Source organism: Plecotus auritus (genome assembly GCF_963455305.1).
Source record: "Plecotus auritus genome assembly, chromosome: 2".
Lineage (NCBI taxonomy): Eukaryota > Metazoa > Chordata > Mammalia > Chiroptera > Vespertilionidae > Plecotus > Plecotus auritus.
Window position 1 is genome coordinate 44,960,761 of NC_137771.1, and position 23,030 is coordinate 44,983,790.

The 23,030-nt window shown below is 40.5% G+C and overlaps 1 protein-coding gene across 1 annotated transcript in view; it reads left to right on the forward strand.

Moving 5' to 3' along the window:
* PATJ (PATJ crumbs cell polarity complex component) overlaps positions 1-23,030 on the forward strand; it is a 342,671-nt gene that overhangs the window by 200,123 nt on the left and 119,518 nt on the right. Inside the window, exon 28 of the mRNA XM_080656343.1 lies at positions 6,470-6,666. Within this exon, the coding sequence (XP_080512469.1) occupies positions 6,470-6,666 (197 nt within the window). The remainder of the gene's footprint in view (positions 1-6,469; positions 6,667-23,030) is intronic.

The following is a 23,030-nucleotide window of genomic DNA, read 5'->3' on the forward strand; positions in this document are numbered from 1 at the left end:
TGTTTACGTCTTCCTCTATCTCTTTTTTCAGTGTCCTGTAGTTTTCCGTGTATAGGTCTTTTACCTCCTTGGTTAGGTTTATTCCTAAGTATCTTAATTTTTTGGTGCAATGGAAAATGGGATTGCTTTTTTAGTCTCTCTTTCTGTAAGTTCACTGTTGGTGTATAGAAATGCCATAGATTTCTTGGCGTTAATTTTGTATCCTGCTACATTGCCGAATTCATTTATTAAGTCTGTTAGTTTTTTGGTGGAGTCTTTCGGGTTTTTTATGTACAATATCATGTCATCTGCAAATAAGGACAGCTTTACTTCTTCTTTTCCAATTTGGATGCCTTTTATTTCTTCTTCTTGTCTAATTGCAGTGGCTAATACTTCCAGTACTATGTCAAACAGGAGTGGTGAGAGTGGGCATCCCTGTCTTGTTCCTGTTCTTAGGGGAAATGGTTTTAGTTTTTGCCCATTAAGTATGATGTTAGCTGTGGGTTTATCATATATAGCTTTTATTATGTTGAGGTATGATCCTTCTATTCCTACTTTGCTGAGAGTTTTTATCAAGAAAGGGTGTTGGATTTTGTCAAATGCTTTTTCTGCATCAATTGATATGACTATGTGATTTTTATCTCTCAATTTGTTTATGTGATGTATCACGTTTATTGATTTGCAGATATTGTACCATCCTTTCATTCCTGGGATAAATCCTACTTGGTCATGGTGTATGATCTTTCTGATGTAGTGCTGGATCCGATTTGCTAGAATTTTGTTGAGGATTTTGCCATATATGTTCATGAGGGATATTAGCCTGTAATTCTCTTTCATTATGTTGTCTTTATCTGGTTTTGGTATTAGGGTGATGCTGGCTTCATAGAAGGAGCTTGGAAGTGTTCCTTCCTCTTGAATTTTTTGCAATAGTCTGAGGAGGATAGGTTTTAGTTCTTCCTTGAATGTTTAGTAAAACTCCCCTGTGAAGCCATCTGGTCCCAGGCTTTTGTTTGCTGGGAGCTTTTTGATGATTGCTTCAATTTCTTCCATACTTGTTGGCCTATTGAGATGTTTAGATTCTTCCTGATTGAGTTTTGGAAGGTTATATTTTTCTAGGGATATGTCCATTTCCTCCAGGTTGTCCAGTTTGTTGGAATATAGTTGTTCGTAGTATTTTTTAACAATGCTTTGTATTTCGGTGGGGTCTGTTGTTATTTCACCTCTTTTATTTCTGATTTTGTTTATTTGGGTCCTCTCTCTTTGCCTCTTGGTGAGCCTGGCTAGAGGTTCATCAATCTTGTTTATCCTTTCAAAGAACCAGCTCTTGGTTTTGTTGATCTTTTGTATTGTTTTTTTGGTCTCAATGTCGTTTATCTCCACTCTGATCTTTATTATTTCCTTCCTTCTGCTTACACTGGGCTTTTCTTGTTGCTCTTTTTCTAACTCTTTGAGTTGTAGGGTTATGTAATTTATTACCATTGTTTCTTCTTTTTTGCAGTAGGCTTGTAGAGCTATGAACTTCCCTCTCAAGACTGCTTTCACTGTGTCCCATAGATTTTGGATTGTTGTGTTTTCATTGTCATTTGTTGCCATGATGTTTTTTATTTCTTCTTTGATCTCTCTGGTAACCCAGTCATTGTTTAATAGCATGCTATTTAGTCTCCGTGTGTTTGATTTTTTTTTGGATTGTTTTTATTGTAGTTGAATTCCAGTTTTATGTCACTGTGGTCTGAGAAGATTCTTGATATGATTTCTATCTTCTTGAATTTGAAGAGACTTTGCCTATGACCCAACATATGGTCTATCTTTGAGAATGACCCATGTGCACTTGAGAAGAATGTATATTCTGTGGCTTTGGGGTGAAATGTTCTGAAGATGTCAATTAATTCCATCTGGTCTAGTGAGTCATTTAGGATTGATGTTTCTTTGCTGATTTTTTGTTTAGAGGATTTGTCCAATGGTGATAGTGGGGTATTAAAGTCTCCTACAATGATTGTATTGCTGTCAATCTCTCCTTTTATATCCTCCAGGAGATTTTTTATGTATTTGGGTGCTCCTGTATTGGGTGCGTATATGTTTACCAGAGTTATTTCTTCTTGCTGGATTGCTCCCTTTAGTATTATGAAGTGGCCTTCCTTATCTCTTGTTATGTGCTTCACACTGAGATCTAATTTGTCAGATATAAGTATTGCTACCCCAGCTTTTTTTTTCATTTCCATTTGCCTGAAAAACTTTTTTCAATCCCTTCACCCTCAGTCTGTGTGCATCTTTTTTTCTGAGGTGGGTTTCTTGTAGACAGCAGATATATGGGTCTTGTTTTCTTATCCAGTCCGTTACCCTATGTCTTTTGATTGGGGAATTTAATCTATTTACATTTAAAGTTATTATTAATAGGTACTTATTTGTTACCATTTTTATTCTTTACCCCTGTGTTCCTTCTTCACTTCCTATTTCTTTTTCTTTTTTTTTTTTTTTTTTACAGCAGACCCTTTAGCATTTCTTGCAGTGCTGGTTTGGTGGTAATAAACTCCCTTAGTCCTTTTTTGTCTGTGAAGCTCCTGATTTCACCTTCAATTTTGATTGATAGCCTTGCTGGGTACAGTATTCTTGGATTCAGACCCTTCTTTTGCATGACTTTGTATATTTCACTCCATTCCCTTCTGGCCTGATGAGTTTCTGTTGAAAAATCAGTTACTAGTCTGATGGGGGTTCCTTTGTAGGTAACTTTCTGTCTCTCTCTGGCCGCTTTTAAGATTCTTACTTTGTCGTTTGTGTTTGCCAATTTAATTATAATGTGCCTTGGCATTGGTCTTTTGGGGTTCATTTTGCTTGGGACTCTGTGAGCTTCTTGGATTTGTGTAGGTTTTTTTCTTCCCTATATCAGGGAAGTTTTCCGTCATTATTTCTTCAAACAGGTTTTCTAGTCCTTGCTCAGTTTCCTCTCCTTCTGGAACCCCTATTATGTGGATGTTGTTTTGTTTCGTGTTGTCCCAAAGTTCTCTTAGGCTCTCCTCCTGCTTTTTAATTTTTTTTTCTAGAAGCTGCTCTACTTGAGTATTTTTTCCTACCTTGTCTTCTAGCTCACTGACGCGGTCCTCTGCTTCTTCTAGTCTGCTCTTGATGCTTTCTATTGAGTTCTTTACAGCAGCGATGTCATTTTTCATTTCTTCTTGGTTCTTCTTCATTTCCTCTTGGTTCTTACTCATATTGTCGAATTTGTCTTCCATTCTTATCAGCCACCTTATGACCATTTCTCTGAATTCTTTCTCTGGCAGGTTGCTTGCCTCCATTTCGTTTACTTCATTTTCTGGTGATGCCTGCTTTTCTTTCATATGCAGGCTGTTTCTTTGTCTCCCCATGGTCTCTCTTCTCTGTGTGTCTGGTTATGTAGTTCTCTCTCTCCTGCACTGATTTAAAGGCACAAAATACAACACAACCAGGTACAACACACAAGGCACTGAACAGAAATGTATTCACAATATTAATAACGCCAAATAAAGGTGACCACCAGAGAAAGGCAAATTAGAGGATAAGAGAGAAAGAAGAAGAGAAAATAATAATAATAATAATAATAATAATAATAATAGGAAAAGAAAGGAGTGCCAAAATGAAATAGGGAAAAGGAAAAAGAAAAGTAAGAGAGAAAACAAAGAGAATAAGAAAGAAAAGGGGAACAAACTATATATATGGGGAGAAAACTCCAATAGAACAGCCACTAATCCCAACAAATGCCTGCAACAAGTACCTGGAGATGAATACAAACTACAAACAACAACTAATATCAAGCGAGGTGAGGGAAAACAGAAGCAAAAAACAAAGCAAACAAACAAAAAAACAACAACAAAAAAAGAATAAGCAAAAAAATCTCACAAACAAGCATAAAAAATTGATATAATCAACATTCGAGCAAACAACAACAAAAGGACAGAGAGAAAAACAATTTTTTGGATAGTGAAGACAGAGTAGAGAGAGGTGTGTATGAACTCAGAGCAGGGGATTGGGAAATTAGATATATAAGAAGGGTGAAATGTCAACAGGACATAAAAAGAAAGAATGGGGAAAATCTAAAGCAGGAGAAGGGTAAGAGAAACAGGACAACAAAAGGGGAAAAGTTAGGAAGAGAATGATGGTATAAAGGTAGAGTTGAGATAGAGTAGAATGATGCTAAAGGAAGGATGAAAATAGAATGTAGAACACTAATCTCAAAGTCAAATAAAGAGAAAATAAAATGACACTATTTTTTAAAAAAGGTAATAATACTGATTGAAAATAAAAATGTAATAATTAAAAAGGTAAAATCAAGTGAGGGAAAAAGAAAAAATTAGTTTCTTAAATAAAAGATGAAAAAATAAATAAATAAAAAATAAAAAATAGAAATAAAATGTGCAGTAGTGACGGTCATTCACTTCCTCTATTGTTCTGTTTGGCACGCCTGTTTCTCAGTCAGGACAGTATTGCAGTTCCCTGCATTCCACTGCTCCTCAGTGTTGTAAGCCAGTCCTGATTTTTAAGTAGGCAGTGTGTCTTACTTTTTGTATTCCTTTATTTGTGATTACACAAGAGTCAATTTGTGATTCAACCCCTGGGTGGCAGTGTTTCTGGATTGACCTCCAGGTCTATAGGTCCTCTCTAGCTTGTGCTTAGATCCTGCTTTCCCTGTGGCACTCAATACCGGTTTGTGGAAGTGGGCTGCCCTAGAGCTGGTTCTCCGATGGTCACTCCCCACTCTGATCCCCAGGTTCCAGAAAAACAACTTTTCCCTGCAGTCTCCTAGGGCAGTGGTCGGCAAACTGTGGCTCGCGAGTTTGGCTCGTGACCCCTTGAGTGTGGCTCTTTTACAAAATACCACGGCCTGGGCGAGTCTATTTTGAAGAAGTGGCATTAGAAGAAGTTTAAGTTTAAAAAATTTGGCTCTCAAAAGAAATTTCAATCGTTGTACTGTTGATATTTGGCTCTCTTGACTAATGAGTTTGCCGACCACTGTCCTAGGGTGTCCCCAACTGGGTGATCCCATGCACTGGGCTCAGCAATCAGAAGCAGGGATTTAAAGAAGAAAAAGCATAAGTGTGTGAACTCTGGGGCTGCGCAAAAGTCTGCGCAGTTCCGCCCCCTGCCCCCTGCCCCCCCCCCCCCCCCCCCCGTGTCCAAGCAGCCAGCACACTTTTAAAATTTTTAGGCTGTCCTTCTGCTTCAGATCAAAATGGGTTGCTTTTTAGAGATCCCCTCTGTTAGCAGCTCTGAAGACCCCCTTCCACATTCACAGATCACACTAACCCCAACAGCCACGGATTTTTCTAGGTGCAGACGTCCTGCCGGGACTAGAGACCTCACCTTATCCCAGGCAAAATCTGACCTTTCCATGGTGGAGTGTAGAGCTCTTCTGAATCCGCGTGTTTGCGCCAATTGGGGACTGGTGCTCTGGGGTTCGCAGCTGTTTGGTGGGTGCCGCAGTTGTAGATTTTCAGGCTTCCAATAGCATCCACTTTCCCCTTCAAGATGGCGCGGTCTCCGCGTCCGAGCCAGTGGCTCCAGGAGGGAACCCAGCAGCTGTGGGGGCTGCCTGGTCAGGGGAACCCCATCCAGCAGTCCCCCACCTTCTCCTGGAGTATAGCTGTCCCTTAACTCACCAACAGACACTCCCTGTGCTACCCTCAGCTGTTCTTTCTGTCTGCTCCGGGACAAGGCTCGGGACACGTCTGTCTATTCCACAGCCATTTTTATTCTCTTCACCATTGAGTTTTTTAACATGTATTTTAGTTCATTTTTCCAGCATCCAAGCAAGTAGGTAATCTAATGCCCATTTCAGAGATGAATTCCATAGATATAAAATAAGATATTAATTATTGGGTATTGAGTAAATGATAGATTTGCAGATTAAATTGAGAGCTGATAGCTAAATCAACGTTCTTAATTCCCGTTATTACTCACATAGCACTCAATATTATTATTTTGTAACGTTTGTATACTTTAAAGAAATGTAATTATTTAAAAATAATTGTTGATTTTCTTTCCTACTGGACTGCAAATCCATGAGAACAGGAACCATGTCTGCTTTGTTCAAAATAATATCTCAAGAACCAATCACTTTACTTGGTATATAACTGGTGCTCCGTAAATATTCTTTGTCTCCCTCTCCCACTCCTCCCCCCGCTTTTTTTTTTTTTTTTTTTTTTTGAGAGGGTGCAGGGAGGCCAGGATTTTCACCACATTTTTTTACCATCTTATGTGAGAAAATAACCCAGGGAAAGCCTAGGCCAGTGTGAAACTGAACGATCAGGAAAGGTTTCATGGGTGAACTACCTCCTTAGATAATGTAAAGAATTCTTAACTGTAACTTATACATAAGGCTATGAATGACCTCAAGTACTTCATTCTCCAAAAAGGACCATTCATTGTAGAGGATTCACAGTATGGTTAGGGAAATGCTGACATCTCTGTGATATATTTTTAACTGCTCTATTTCATTTTCTCTTTATCTTTATTTTAATAGAAAAAATCAGGCAAAGATATGCAGATCTGCCTGGAGAATTACACATTATTGAACTTGAAAAGGATAAGAATGGACTTGGACTCAGCCTTGCTGGCAATAAGGACAGGTCACGCATGAGCATCTTTGTGGTGGGAATTAACCCAGAAGGACCCGCAGCAACAGACGGACGCATGCGTATTGGAGATGAACTATTAGAGGTAAGAGGCATATACTTTTTTACTTCTCTTCTGGTGAAGTGAAGGGGTACAGGAGATAGTGTACAATAAAATGAAGTGAAGGAGAAGAGTGTTGACAAATAATGTTTTCTTCAACTAAAATCATTTTTCAAAGCAAAAATAAAAATCATATTGTCACATGCAAATGTTATTTGCTGCTTGAGTAAAAACAAATCTCTCAAAATAATTTAGAAGCCCTTAAGTAAAATCTCATGGAAATATATTAAAAGAATAAGGCTTGTTTTTAATATTAATTTTTAAAAGTTCAAAACTAATTTGATTATGTATTAATATAATATTATTAGTATTTATCAAAATGCTATATGTTTTGAATTAACCATCAGTATGACATTTGTATGTATTTTTGTGTTTTTTGTTTTTACTATTTTATATAGTAACTATTTTTGTTTTTATTGATATTTGTTTTTGCTGTTGTAATTTAATTTTTTGGAAAAGTGCCAGAGCCAATGAAACCTTGTGATCTGATTGTCAAGGAATGGTTAATATCTGTGAAGTTGATGATGTGGGTTAAAGCCACATAAGAACAGGATAGAAATAAAAGAAGCTAAGGAGTGGACTGATCCTCCGATAATTACTCTCTAGATGTTTTCATCAATAAACTGAAAGGTTATTCTTATTTTCCTAAACTTAAAGTCAGGGTTTCTGTTCTGAGTTTATCTTAATTTGCTATTCATTTTCTTGTCCATTCAGCTAATATTTTTTGTGTCTCTTAGAACCAGACACAGAAAAATAAATGAATACATCCAGTTCATTCAAATAGCTCACAGTCCAGAGAAAGAAACAGACATGACAAGATTGTTGCGCTCTAAAAGGAAAAATGTAGTAATAATGACACAGCCGATATATATTAAGGACACAGCAACCTCCTTTACTGACTTCTTAGCTCTTCGTTAACCAGTGTGGTCTAGGCCTCCTGGTAAAATGCTCTAACACTTGGGCATTAAGGGGAGATAAATCACAGAGGCACGCAGTGTCAGAATGATCATTTACAATGAGGAGTTGCTGATTTTGCATTGCACAATTTCCTCTTCAAATTCTGACTCGGAATGCAATTCACAGTCTTCCACAATTTGACTTGCCTAATAATATCTACAGCCAAAGCTGGTCAGATAGAACTGTGAGACCATTAGTATCACCTTTCTCTTCCAGCCCTAATAGTTTCTCCCCATCTAAATTCTATTTCCACAAAAATGTCACTTCTGGAATTATTTTTCTTCTTCTCTTATCATATAGCATCATGAAAGCCACCCATATTGGGTAGCACTGACAAGCATAATCATAAAATAAATAAAAATCAAAGGTGACCATATGTATCAATTAATATGACTCAGTGCTTCAAGTTTGTTTCCATTGGCTACTGTTTAGGGACTTCTTCAGAGATGAGGCTAAAGTGACAATGGTGGTAATAATAATGAAAGCAAAAGCTAATTTACTGAGTTGTTGCTAGTAATCTACCTATGCATTCACACATCCATGTCTGTTATTCTTAAGAGCCCTATATGGTAAGTACTATTATGATCCCGATTTTATGGCTAAGAAAACTACATAAGTAACTTAACTATGGAGAGCATTATGCTAAGTGAAATAAGCCAGTCGGAGAAAGATAAGTATCACATGATCTCACTCATTTGTGGAATATAATGAACAACATAAACTGATGAACAAAAATAGATCCAGAGACATAGAAGCATTGAACAGATCGCCAAACCTCAGAAGAAAGGCGGGGAGTGGGGAGGGGGGAGTAAGAGATCAACCAAAGGACTTGTATGCATGCATATGAGCATAACCAATGGACACAGACAGTAGTGGGTGGGGTGAGGGCATGTGCTGGGGCGTGGGAGCAGCTGGGGAGAGGTCATTGGGGGAAAAAGGAAGACGTGTGTAATACTTTAAACAATAAAGAATTTAAATAAATAAATAAATAATAATAATAAAATTTAAAAAGTGACTTGCCTAATATTTCAGAACTAAGTTACTAAGTTTCAGTAAGAATCCAGGTGTGCCAGACTCTAAGATCCATGCTCTAACCACTTGAAGTATACTGTGTTCCCTATGGTGCTTCAACCAAACCCCACTGGTTTAGATCCATGAGGAAATTGTGTCACTGTGTTGGGTTACACAAACCTAGACACAGATTTTTTGTCTTGCACGGTAAATGGAAACGTCCCAAAGGCTATAATTTGGAACATGAAGATTCTAGGTCTATTCTCTCTACCTTATTAAGACTGAAGGGAACAGCCTGTGGGATCCAGACCAACAGGAGCACTGGTATTTTATTTCTCTGTCTGGGATCTTATGAGATAACCAGTCATAAATGAGTGTGGCTGCAGAGTAACGAGACTGCTGTACAGGCCATACACAAAAGTCAACACTGTATAGGGCATTGGGAACTGGACTTCAAAGGCCTGCTTTAAACTCCTATCTATTCTTTCAGTTATTAGTTGCATTTTAGAAGGAGTTTAACAGAGTACCTGGCACACAATTGACTGTTATTTGGATCCTATTTCCTCCCTCGCAGACAGAAACTTCAATACCTGTTTTCTAGGCTAGAGGATGGAAGAGCTCTCTTGGGTGAAAAAAAAATAGTAACAAATTGCCATATTGGATACCTCCTATTCCTTCCTTTGACTTTCTGAATTTGATCCTTTTGTTGCTATTTAGCAACTTTAATCTTCATTCAATTTCTCTTGTTAAAAAACATATATTAAAATATGTTGGAACACATTCTAGCATCACATATTTTAGCTGTTTATCATCTCTAATCCTCGGTTACCTTCTTTATCAAATGGAAATTATTTATTCAGCAAGTATTTTTTAAAATATTTTTATTGATTTCAGAAAGGAAGAGCGAGAGATAGAAACATCAATGCTGAGAGAGAATCACTGATTGACTGCCTCCTGCACACCCCCTACTGGGGATCGAGCCCGCAACCTGGGCATGTGCCCTTGACCAGAATTGAGCCTGGGACCCTTCAATCTGCAGGGAGCCAACGCTCTATCCACTGAGCCAAATCAGCCTAGCGATTGCATGGCAGCAACCTCAGAGGGTGTGATGAGAATTAAGAAGAGAAGATAAAGTCAGGTTTTGTTGCAATGTCTGGCACATAGTGATACCTTCCTACTTTTCAGATGCTATTGGTAAAATAGTATTTTGCATGGACTTTTGTATTTCAGTTCTTTTTGGTTTGTTTATATTAGTGCATTTGCCTCTGAAGGGGTCTCCCAGAGGGAAGCCATCTTGTACTCCTCACCAGCTCCATGCAGTGTCTTGAAAAGCTGAGAGAATGGAAAAATGCACACACTGGATTCTTAATCAGCTATAACCCATCTTCTCACTTGGCTTTTGGCTCTAGGTCAGGGGTGACAGGGGGAAAATATTCCTTTGGAAAATAGTTTCCTGGTGTCTTTTTATAGCTGAGAAAAAATTTCAATCATTTCTCTATGATATGTGAGGAATTTGTATATAGCATGATATTCAATCCAGTGTGCTTTTGAACTGAGAATAAGTAAGACATTGATTTCATGATGAGTGCCAGGAAAGGTGAAGCCAGTAGTTACAACAGTAGTTCTTTGCTTATGGCATTATGACATTATGGCATGCGCAATGCCTTATGATAGAGGCATGTACAGTGGTTTTTAGATTATGCTTACTGGATTTCCAGGTTAGAGCACATCTGGGTATTTGCTTATCCACCCACGCTCCATTTATTTTTGTGGCTTCTCTCCTCAATTGAGGTCAAGTTATCCCTGCCTTGATTATTTTTACAGTCCGACTATTTGCTCATATCACTTCTCATTATTGCTTTGTTGTTATTGTTATGTTGTTACTTTACTCCATCCTCCTTTTATTTATAGTTGATCTGAGATGTTTAAGCCCTAACCTGAGGCTAATTTACAGGAAGTAGGAAAGGGACGGGTGAGACATACATGGTGGGTGGCTTCTTCCAAGTCAGAGACTCTGCTTCTCTCCTGAAGCCTGTCAGTGGCTGATTTTTGACAGGACATCTGCCAGCAGTTTTGTTGCTGAGCGACTGCATTGCTCCCGTGGAAGAGCAGTCAGCGAGTTCTGCCGATCGATGGCCCAGCTCATGTACAAAAGAAATCTGACGTTAAGCCCCCAGAAGACAATGTGATTAAGTCTTAGCTTCTCTGCCCTTTACTACGATGCTAGTGGGCTGAGGATAGGGGGCTCTGAATTAATTTCAAAATGCATTAACATATAATTACCATGTAGACTGAAATGAGACTTGCTCTAGAGTATTGGCTTTCCCTAAGCAATTAGTCCCAGAAAATACACAGGCCTGTTCATGGTGCTGTCACAGGAATATAGGATTTATTTATAATCTTCCCTACAGTGCCTGTGTGGGAAGAGAGCCGATAGTGCTGTGCCGGGAATTGGAGTGATTTGTCAGGTTACCGAAGCAGCTGGAGGAACTGGCTGTATGGGTGGCACAGGAAATGCACAATTGATTGGGGTGGCAAGAGGGCTGTGTCTCATCTGGCTCACACGTCCTTCAAGATAGAGACAGTACATTCCCTTTGTAACATTTACCTGCAGGATAACCAAAACGAAATCTTGTTATTTTGCATGTGTATATGTTTATTTAAGAACCATTAAAAATAAAAAGCATGAATATTTCCCTTATTTGCCAGGGATAAAGACATACAACTACAGGTAAATTCAGTTATGATTGTCTAGTAGTATCCTATCTAATAAAAGAGTAATATGCAAATTGACTATACCTCTGCTACACCCACCAGCCACGCCCACCAGCCAATCAGGAGGGAATATGCAAATAAACCCAACCAAGATGGCTGTAGCCACAGAGAGCAGGAGGGAGGCTTGGGTTTCCCTGGCAATGGAGGAAGCCAAGCTTTCCGCCTGCCCTTGCCAGCCCAGGCCTCTGTTTAAGGCTACAAAGTTTCAATTATAGAAGATACATAAATCCCAACAGAAATGGCTGCCGCCACGGAGCAAGCAGAAGGCTTGGCTCCACTCCAGGCTACAAAGTTTCAATTGTAGAAGATAAATAAGTCCCAGATACCAGGGCCTCTGCTTGGGTCGCTGGGGGGCATGGCCGGCCTGCAAACCATCACAGGCCCCTCACCCAGGCCACCCCACACCCCAAGGGAACCCCCACTCTGATCCCGGACACCCTTCAGGGCAAACCAGCTGGCCCCCACCCATGCACCAGGCCTCTATCCTATCTAACAAAAGAGTAATATGCAGATTGACCATCACTCCAACACACAAGATGGCTGCCCCCATGTGGTCAAAGATCCTGCCCCCATGTGGACACAAGATGGCCACCACAAGATGGCCAGCAGGGGAGGGCAGTTGGGAGGAACCAGGCCTGCAAGGGAGGGCAGTTGGGGGCGATCAAGACTGCTGGGGAGGGCAGTTAGGGGTGACCAGGCCTGCAGGGGAGGGCAGTTAGGGGCAAACAGGCTGGCAGGGGAGCAGTTAGACATCAATCAGACTGGCAGGGGAGTGGTTAGGGAGTGATCAGGCTGGCAGGCAGAAGCGATTAGGGGCAATCAGGAAGGCAAGCAGGTGAGCAGTTGGAAGCCAGCAGTCCTGGATTGTGAGAGGTATGTCCCAGATTGGAGAGGGTGCAGGCTGGGCTGAGGGACACACCCCCCCCATGCACAAATTTCATGCACCAGGCCTCTAGTTTATTTAATAAAAGAAACGAACTGGAACCCTAAAGGTTAAATGACCAACCCATGTACCTATCTGTAGCTGCTTCATGACAAAACTCCTGAGGACCTTTGCCAACCCACCGTTCTCCACAGTCTATCCTTCACTCTCTGCTCATTGATACTGAATTATTTTTGAAGTCTTTTGGAAAACTTAGGTGCAATTTAGAAGCATAGTTCAGTAGTAAATAAATTAATAGCTTTTGTGCATCCATAGATAAGATTCTAATTTATAGTCAAAAGCTTCTGTCATCTTAGATTGGCTCTTTTAGATTATTATCATACATGGATTTATAAATTGTACTTTTTAATGCAATAAGTATGCCCTAAGAGACTTCATGTAATAAAATATCCCATTGTAGAAACACTAGTTTACGGAGCAGAAAGTAGAGTAAAGGATTTCAAAATTGCAAAACAATTTCTTTTTCCTACAGTTTTATAACATAGATAGGTTTACAATAGCTAAACACACAAAAAGAAATTGATTGACCAATTTTTTTATTATTTATAATGGTTTCATGAGTGTTCAAACATATCAAATTTTATATTTTAAGCATGTGATTTATTGTGTATCTATTACATCTCAGTAAAGCAGTTTAAAAAATCAGTTGATCAAACCTGACTAAAATAAATACTGTAAGCAAGTCCTGAATATGATCTTCCCATATACAAAGCAATAGTCACCCCATTGCGTGACTCTTAAAAATAGTCTACAGCCTAATTAACAAATTGGAAAGCCGGCAGAAGAATGGGGTCAGCCTCACACACAAAACAGTGGAGGACCTCTGCTGTGTGTGCAACATTTTTCCTTTCTTCAAAGTGCAGTATGGTCCAGTCTCCTCCCCAGCCCTGCCATGGTAGCACTCTAGTCAATAGCTGTGTCTTGCTAAATCATCTTCCCTCAGTAATCTACTGTGTTCTACCTCATTTGAGTTACATAAAGATCTACTCATTAAGAGACCAATTGGGAGATATGGAAGTGGGAGAGCTGTGTTGGGAACTGAGCTAACATTGAATACTTATTATTTATGAGGCAGTGCTAAATTTTTTAAATTCATTCCCACTCTTAACTTTGACAAGGGCCTAGTGAAAGTTGGTGCTATTTTATTTTATTTTATTTTATTTTTCTTTGCATACTTCTATATCGTCTTCCTTAGGTTAAGTTTCTTTTCTTTTTTTTTTAATAAATCTTTATTCATATTATTACAATTGTTTCTCCTTTTTCCCCCCATAGCTCCCCTCCACCTGTTCCCACCCCACCTTCTGCCCTTACCTCCCACCCCCCCACTGTCCTCATCCATGGGTGTATGATTTTTGTCCAGTCTCTTCCTGAACCCCCCCCCATACCCCTTTCCCCCTGAGAATTATCAGTCCACTCCCTTTCTATGCCCCTGATTCTATTATATTCACCAGATTATTCTGTTCCTCAGGTTTTTAATTCACTTGATTTTTAGGTTCACTTGTTGATAGATATGTATTTGTTGTTCATAATTTTTATCTTTATTTTTTTTTCTTCCTCTTCTTTAAGAATACCTTTCAGCATTTCATATAATACTGGTTTGGTGGTGATGAACTCCTTTAGCTTTTTCTTATCTGTGAAGCTCTTTATCTGCCCTTCAATTCTGAATGATAGCTTTGCTGGGTAGAGTAATCTTGGTTGTAGGTTCTTGCTATTCATCACTTTGAAAATTTCTTGCCACTCCCGTCTGGCCTGCATAGTTTCTGTTGAGAAATCAGCTGACAATTGTATGGGTACTCCCTTGTAGGTAACTAACTGTTTTTCTCTTGCTGCTTTTAATATTCTCTCTTTGTCTTTTGCTCTTGGCATTTTAATTATGATGTGTCTTGGTGTGGTCCTCTTTGGATTCCTTTTGTTTGGGGTTCTGTGGGCTTCCTGGACTTGTAAGTCTATTTCTTTCACCAGGTGGGGGAAGTTTTCGGTCATTATTTCTTCAAATAGGTTTTCAGTATCTTGCTCTCTCTCTTCTTCTGGCACCCCCATAATTCTGATGTTGGTACGCTTGAAGTTGTCCCAGAGTCTTCTTACACTATCTTCAACTTTTTGGATTTTTTTTTCTTTTTGCTTTTTCAGTTGAGTGTTTTTTGCTTCTTTGTATTTCAATTCTTTGACTTGATTCTTGTGTTCCTTTAGTCTGTTGTTGGGTCTCTGTATAATATTTTTTATCTCAGTCAGTGTATGTTTAATTTCTAGTTGGTCCTTTTCATATCTTCGAGGATCTCGTTATATTTATCGGCCTTTTCTAGGATATTCTTGGAACGCCTTATAACCGTGGTTTTGAATTCTATATCCAGTCGTTTGTTTTCCTCCATTTCTTTCATTTGTGATCTGTTTCTTTGACGCCGCATTTTCACTGCTTCCCTGAGTTGGTAGGGTAGATTTGTGTGCTAGGTTTCCTATATGGCCCAGTGGGTCAGCCTCCCCAGTTAACCTGAGGTGGACACTCTTGGTGCACCCCTTTGTGGACTGTGTGTACAGCCTTGTTGTAGGTAAGTCTTGATTGTTGTTGGTATCACTGGGAGGAATTGACCTCCAGGCCAGTTGGCTGTAAGGATCAGCTGTGTCTACGCTGGGAGAAGTTCGGTGTTGGAGACAGCCTTATAGGATTAGACTTGCCAAATTGCAATAGCCTCTGTGCTCAGCTTGGATGGGGTGGAGTCTCAGGGCGGAGCAGACAGTCTTGGCTTCCAGTCAGCCTTGCCCTTGCGCGCGTGCGCGCCTGCAGACCTCTGCCTTCCCCAGCTCCCGAGTCTCCGCCCGAGAGTCCAGATTCCCCCCACAAGAGTGTGGGTCTCCAGGGGCTCGCCTGGAACTGGGGTTCAGTGCAGTCAGAACTGGGGCTCAGTGCTGTCAGGAGCTTCTGACTCCCTTCCACTAGGGAAAGCCTGTGGCAACCTCTGCAGCCTTTGTGCGCACTGGCATGTGCGCACCTGCAGACCTCTGCCTTCCCCGGCTCCCGAGTCTCTGCCTGAGAGTCCAGATTCCCCCACCCCCCCCCCCCCCCGCAAGAGCACGGGTCCCCAGGGGCTCTCCTGGAACTGGAGTTCAGTGCAGTCAGAATTGGGGTTCAGTGCAGTCAGGAGCTTCGGACTCCCTTCTGCTAGGGAAAGCCTTTGGCAACCTCTGCAGCCTTTGTGCACACTGGCGCGCCTCCAGAACCCTGCCTGCCGGGGCTCCCCCAGGTCTCCCCCGGGTCTCTGAGTCTCCGGGTGCCTTTCTCTCTACCTGACAGTCCAGACTCCCCCTGTATGAGCCTGGGTCCACGGGGTTTCGCCCGGGACTGGGGTTCAGTGCAGTCAGAACTGGGGTTCAGTGCGGTCGGGGCTTCCTTCCCCCTACCGCCAGAGAAAGTCAGCCAGGCTCTCAGCCGCCCTTCCCTCTGTGCGCACAAAGACTCTTTGCCGTACCTCCAATTCTCTGTGAGCTTTTCTCTTTCCTTCTAGTTGTAGAATTTTCACTCAGCCAGCTTTCCCATGGTCTGGATGGTGTCCGTTCTGTCTTTTAATTGTAGTTTTGAAATTGTTGTGCGGGGCAGCAGTTTAGGTGCTTACCTATGCCGCCATCTTGGTTTCTCCAAGTTGGTGCTATTTTAACCCCTATATTACAGAAAAGGAAACTGAGGCACCAAAGGGCAGAATAAACATGTGAACACTACCTTTTCTGACTCTAAGGGCTTTGTTTTTAAGTTATTTCATTATTGGATTAATAGAGATTCTAGAAGGTAATCAGTGAATTTCTCCTCATTTTGTAGTTTGGGTAGGTCTAGATTAATGCAGTTACAATATCTGAAGTAGTTTCTCACAATGCAATACCCTGCTACTCTTTTTATTTTCTAAAAATTTAACGCCACTTTAAATTCATTAAAAGAAGAATGCAGTCAGTGAAATTATACCTATCTGCCAAGAACCAGAAAAGGAAAATAATACTTTTTGAGGTTGTTCTTGTCCAATTTGAGAGCTCCTCTGAACTCCATAATTTAAGAGCTTTCTCCCTTAGTGCAACTACAGAACCAAGGTCTTCTTTTCAGGCTGCAGGAAATGTTATGTAAAACTTAGCTTATATTGAGTGGCCTCATTGTTTTCTGGGTTTCCTGCAATGAAGTCTTTATCTTCTACTTCTGCCATTTTTGTTTCTGTCTCTGACTCATTGGGGAAAGAGTTTTGAATTATTTAGTCACACTTCAGTGTCTTTATGCTGCTGAATTATTTAGGCTAAAGACCTATATTCTTTCTGATCTTTTGGAGGAGTGCGATCATTTACACCATAGCAGTCCTCATCACTGCTCTACCACAGCTTTATGGGAGGTTTCTACAGTGAGCCATGTTTTCTTAAAATCATGAAGAGAAAGTGCAGTGAAAGCAGAAAAGTAAAAGTGAGGGTAACTGAAGAAACATAGATTACTGTGGAAAGAATATAAGAAATAGGGTTTGGAATGTGTGCCGGGAAGAAACTGGCCATTGGGAGGGATAACTGGGTTTCAGCAGTGCCTCGGGAGGCTCTCCTCTCTTTTCTGCAGTTTCTCCTGGGGTTTCGCATGACACTGGAGTAGTTCTCCAGGCCTCTGTTCCCGCCTTTCCCAGTCCCGTGCCCCCACTCCCCCCACCCCCGACTTCCTCCCAGGCCTGCTCGTAGCTATGTAGTGACCATACTTGAAATGCACTCTGGAAAGATATGCTCTTGGAGTATTGAGAAGGGTTTCCTTATAACAGCCAGCCTCAACATAGAATTTATTTCTGTATTTAGCTTTATTTGCAGAATAGAAATTTAGAGTCACTTATAGTCGCAATGCAATCTTAAGGCACAAAGCTTAAAATAAAAGTTTTTTTAAATATATTTTTATTGATTTCAGAGAGGAAGACAGAGGGAGAGAGAGAGAGAAACATCAATGATGAGAAAGAACCATTGATCGGCTGCCTCCTACATGCCCCCTACTAAGGATGGAGCCCACAACCCAGGCATGTGCCCTTGACCAGAATTGAACCCAGGACCCTTCAGTCCGTAAACCCTCTAGCCACTGAAGCAAACTGGCTAGGGCTAAAGTAAAAGTTTTAATAAGATTCTTATTCCAAGTTTGACTTACTAACAATATCAAACAACTGCTCAAATTTATCAAAAATGTGGTTGTGTATGTGTGTTTTAATTATAGTTTTTAAGATATAAGCCTAAAATCAATATTCCAACCTGAGAATCAGATGTTCCACCCAAAACAGTCACCAGGAGTCTATTTCTCATTATTTAAAGTCAGGAAAAATTATACATTACATGTTAACCCCACCCCAGTTTCCTAAAATATAACTGAAATACAATAAAAATAATCATACATAGGTAACACATACTCATGTTCGGATGTAAAATGCCTAATAGCACTTCAGAACTACCAAGTAATGTGGTTGCTAACACAATTGCTTTGTATGCAATGGTTTCTATTAGCTCCACCAACATCCACGCTGCACATCTTCCTTGTTGCTACGGAATGTGTGGTTCAAAATGTCTCTCTGTGATTATGTACTTGGACTACAGCTCGGGACTTTCCCCTCACAACATTATGTTTAAAATGTTTTATTTTGGCTCTGGCCAGTTTCACTCAGTTTCACGTCAGCTGGAGGATCGAAGGGTCACGGGTGTTCATAATATTTATATATTATAATTTAAAATCGTTTAGATGCTCTGAATTTTATTGCCCATCCTTATTTATGTTTCTGGCTGTAATTCCAAAGTATTTAGTTAGCAAATAGGTTTTAATTTTAATTGATTCCCTAACATACTGAGTTGTCATAAGGTATTGTTTCTCACTACTATTTTTCTATTTTTTAATTTATAGGTTATACTTTTCACATGTTCTTAAAGTAACATGTGATCATAACAAAATTATTGTGCAGGTAAAAGTAATCATCTTTTCTCTTTCACCTTTGTAATACTACTCCTCCAGCAATCACAATTGTTAACATTTTTCCTATTTGATTCATGCCGAGTCATATACATCTGTGCAAACATAGATTTTATGGTTAATATAAAAAACAGAATCATACTGCACTGACCTTTTTATTGAGTAGTATAATTCTATAGCATACTGGTGTATATGTCTTTGTGCAATTATCATGCTGTCATGCAGAGTAGTGTGGCACTGCCAGACTCTATATGAGATGTGTTTTGAAAGTTAACAAATATATGTGATGTAATCCTGCCTCTCTAGGATTGATTCACTGACAAAGTTAATGTTAAAAAAGAAAACACACACACACACACACACACACACACACACACACACATACACACGTGGATTGGGTTTGTGGCTATGTCTACAGAAGCAGCAAGAAAAATATTTTTATTTATTTTATTATTTTTTTATTAATGAGAGAGAGGGAAGGAAAATATTTTGAAAGCAAGAGCAAAAACTTCCAATAATAGAGGAAATTAGAGTAGAGCGCTAATCTGATTGTTAGTATGAAATAAGCAAACATTGAACTGGGCATTACCAGTTTGAGGAATGTCTTAACTCATAACATGTGCTGATGTTCTTGGAAGAAGGGATTCTAAGTCAGATCACCTGACTTCTATTTATTTATGTGACTAACAATACCATTAATAGAATTAGGCTGTAATGCCTCAGCCTCCTCAGAAAACCTGACTCCCCTGCAATATTAATGAGCTGTTAAGAGGTAGATATTTCTGCCTTCCGTTACTTATTCCTTCCTATGCCCTGAAGGTAATAGGAAACTATCTACAGGCACCTATTTAATTTGGTCAGTGAACCAACCTATAGCAATTGGACCAACTTCCAGGGAAACTCTAAAAATTAGAGCAGCACAATCATATTTCTCTGCTCACTTCCTTGAAGTCAATATTTTTCAAAATTGTCAGCATTTACGAGTCAAAAGAATATCTTACTATTTTCCCAATATATCAAATTTAGAAAGATGTGAACTACATATTACTATTACTTTGCCTTTAGAAGGTATTTCAATTTAATTAGTTTTGCTTGAGAGAAAATAAATCTTTCATGCTTAAGCTTTTTAAATGAATGGGTTCCTTTGGGAACATTGTACTGCATAAGAAATAGATTAAATTGAAGCTGCATCTATTAAACTTAGTCCTCAAAACCTGCTCCTTTGCTCAAAGTATTTAGATATTGGAGCTTATTATTATTTATTTTTTCTTTTTGAGAAAAACTTAATATGATATTCTTTATTCTAGTGAAATTGTGTTTTCATGTGAGTTTTAGTCATCTCTGTTTTATCCATGGCTTTGGTGTCCATTATTTCCCATCTGTAAAACTGAAGCAGGAAGTTGGCTGGCCATGAGAGGTTGGCTGTGGGAGCACACTGACCACCAGGGGGCAGCTCCTGCATTGAGCGTCTGCCCCCGGGTGGTCAGTGTGTGTCATAGCGACCAGTCGTTCGGTCACTCGGCTGCTTAGGCTTTTATATATATAAATTTCTTGGTCTGGGGATTCTATTTTGAGAAGCTTTGTTAATTGGATTTAAAATTCCATATGATTAAAATGTGCTATACTATGGCTTTTCTCCCCACCCCAGATAAATACCATTAGAAATGTTTCTTATTATTAACAGGAAAGGCTTTTGGATTCTAACAGATTTGGCTATGAATATTGGCTTTAGATATGTTATATTGGTCAAATTTCTTAAACTCACTAAGCCTCAATTTCTCTATCTGTATAATGAGGTAATAATGCATTCCTCTACTGATATGTGTGAGACTTAAGTGAAATAATATATTTAAGATGTGCATATGTGTGTATATAGTGTGTGTGTCTTGTATGTTCTAAGCATTTATTAAATGATATTATTACAAAGTAGTTATAAAATATCAATATAGAAAAACAAGTTGGAAATCACTTTAAATCCCACCAGAGATACCATTATTGTTGACATTTAGTAGAGATACTCACAGAGCTTTCTTTAGACTCAGACAGAAACTTTTACATAAATGAAAATAATGTGAAGAATGGATTACATAATATTTGTCACTTTTCACTCAATAATGTTACATTTTTACAACAGTGGATCTAGATCTTTACCATCTTCCTTCATCTCCTTCTAATGGCACAGTTTTCCATTTATTGGTGTATGATGGAGAATATAATAAATCTTTTTTTTGATGATGTATAGTTTTTCCATTTTTTATCTATTGTAAGTATTACTAGAGGCCAGGTGCACAAAATTTGTGCATGGGTGGGGGTCCCCTCATCCCAGCCTACACCTTCTCCAATCTAGGACTCCTCGGGGATGTCCAACTGCCAGTTTAGGCCCAATCCCGGCAGTCAGACATCCCTCTCACAATCCGGGACCGCTGGCTCCTAACTGCTCACCTGCCTGCCTGCTTGATTTCCCCTAACCGCTTCTGCCTGCCAGCCTGATTGCCCCCTAACCGCTCCCCTGCCAGCCCGATCGCCCCCAACTGCCCTCCCCTGCCGGCCCGATCACCCACAACTACCCTCCCCTGCTGGCCCAATCACCCACAACTGCCCTCCCCTGCCGGCCTGATCACCCATAACTGCCCTCCCCTGCCACAACTCGCCTCCTCCATGCGAGGCTGCAGAGACACCAGGACTGGCCTCCTCCGTGCCACACAGAGCAACGGGACCCCCAGGCCTCACCACGCAGAGCAGCCACTAGGCCCCGCCTCCACTGTGCGCGCTGTGATCTTGTGGCAGCCATCGTGTCATGACATTGCGCACAAGGGCCACCTAGGCTTTTATTAGTATAGATAGCCACGATAGACATTTTGCCCCGGGTTTAAAAAAAAATAGGATAAATTCTTAGAAGTGGAATTGCTAGATTAAAAATTACCCAGCTTGCCCTAACCGGTTTGGATCAGTGGATAGAGCGTTGGCCTGTGGACTGAAGGGTCCCAGGTTCGATTCCGGTCAAGGGCATGTACCTTGGTTGCGGGCACATCCCCAGTAGGAGGTGTGCAAGAGGCAGCTGATCGATGTTTCTCTCCCATCGATGTTTCTAACTCTCTATCCCTCTTCCTTCCTCTAATCAATAAAATATATTTTTAAAAAAAATTTACCCAGCTGGCATGGCTCAGTGGTTGAGCATCAACCTATGAATCAGGAGGTCACTGTTCGATTCCCAGTCAGAGCACATGCCTGGGTTGTGGGCTCTATCCCTAGTAGGGGGCAGGCAGGAGGCAGCTGATGAATGATTCTCTCCCTCTCCCTTCCTCTCTGAAATTAATTTAAAATATAAATAAAAATTAACCTATAAAAGAATTCATTGAGTTATAAACAGTTACGATTTGTTCATTTTTTTCTGCATGTGTGATACTCAGTAAAAGAGTTTATAATATTTAAAAAAAGACATTAGAATCTCTTGAAATATAAATTTTAAAATATATTTGAAAGTGAACCAGGGAGAAGGACTCTCAGATTTTAATGTCAGCAATTCCAGTTAACTGAATTCCAACTCAGTTCTTTAATAAAATTGTCACTGTTCATAATAAATCCCTCTACTTTAATAAAAGCATGGGCAGAGGGGATGTTGTTGAACATAATCTATACTAATAAAAAGGTATTACACTAATTAGACCAGATAGACTGGACATCTTCTGGATGTCTTTCCTGACAAAGCCAAGGACATGGCTGACCTGCAAACCGTCCGCGGCCCCTTGCCTAGGCTGGCCCCGTCCCCCCCAGCAGGGACCCCCCCGCACCCCAATTGGGGGTATGGCCAGACTGCAAATGTCCACAGCCCCTCGCCCAGGCTGGCCCCGCCCCCCAGCAGGGACTCCCACCCCTATGGGGGCATGGATGGCCTGCAAACCACCTGAGGCCCCTCACTCAGGCCTGCCCCTCCCCCCAGTGGGGACCCCCACCCTAATGGGGGCGTGGCTGGCCTGCAAACGGCTGGCAGCCCCTCGCCCAGACTGGCCCCTCCCCAGCGGGGTCCCCCACCTGATTGGGTGCAGGGCCAGCCTGCACACCCCGTGGCCCCTCGCCCTCGCCGATTGCCTGATGGCCACCTGCGGTGGGGGTGGGGCCGGCGAGCAGGCAGGAACAGCTAACCTCTTGGTCCCTTCCCCTGGCTATCAGGCACTGATCACCTGATGGCGAACAGTGAACAGGGTGTGGGTGGCGGCGGGGGGCAGTGCCAGCTGCGGGCAGCTAGGGAAGATGACCCTGATCGCAGGCCAGGCCTAGGGACAGTACCCGCGCACAAATTTTGTGTGCTGGGCCTCTAGTATAGTATAACATGATATCCAAACCTTAGGCAAAACTGTTGGTTGAAGTAACTTTTAATTTATGTATAATTAATATTTTCAATCTGAACTTAACAGTTACATCCAATTTGGTAAGTTTTTTAATAGATTTAATTGAGCTGCTCTCCAGCATAAATTTATATTCATGTTCAGTTGAACTATGGAAAACTAAGAGTAGTTGAAAACCTATCTCTTCATGATATTTTTGAATAATTAATTTTATTGAAACAAATCTCATGAAAAAAACCTCTAAAGTGAAAGTTTATGTAGTATAACAAAAGGATTTACATCCATTTACTTTTATTGAATCTTTACCAGATTAATTCTACTTCTTCTATAAAATATAGCAATTAACTATCCCATCTCTTGTACTTAAATAATC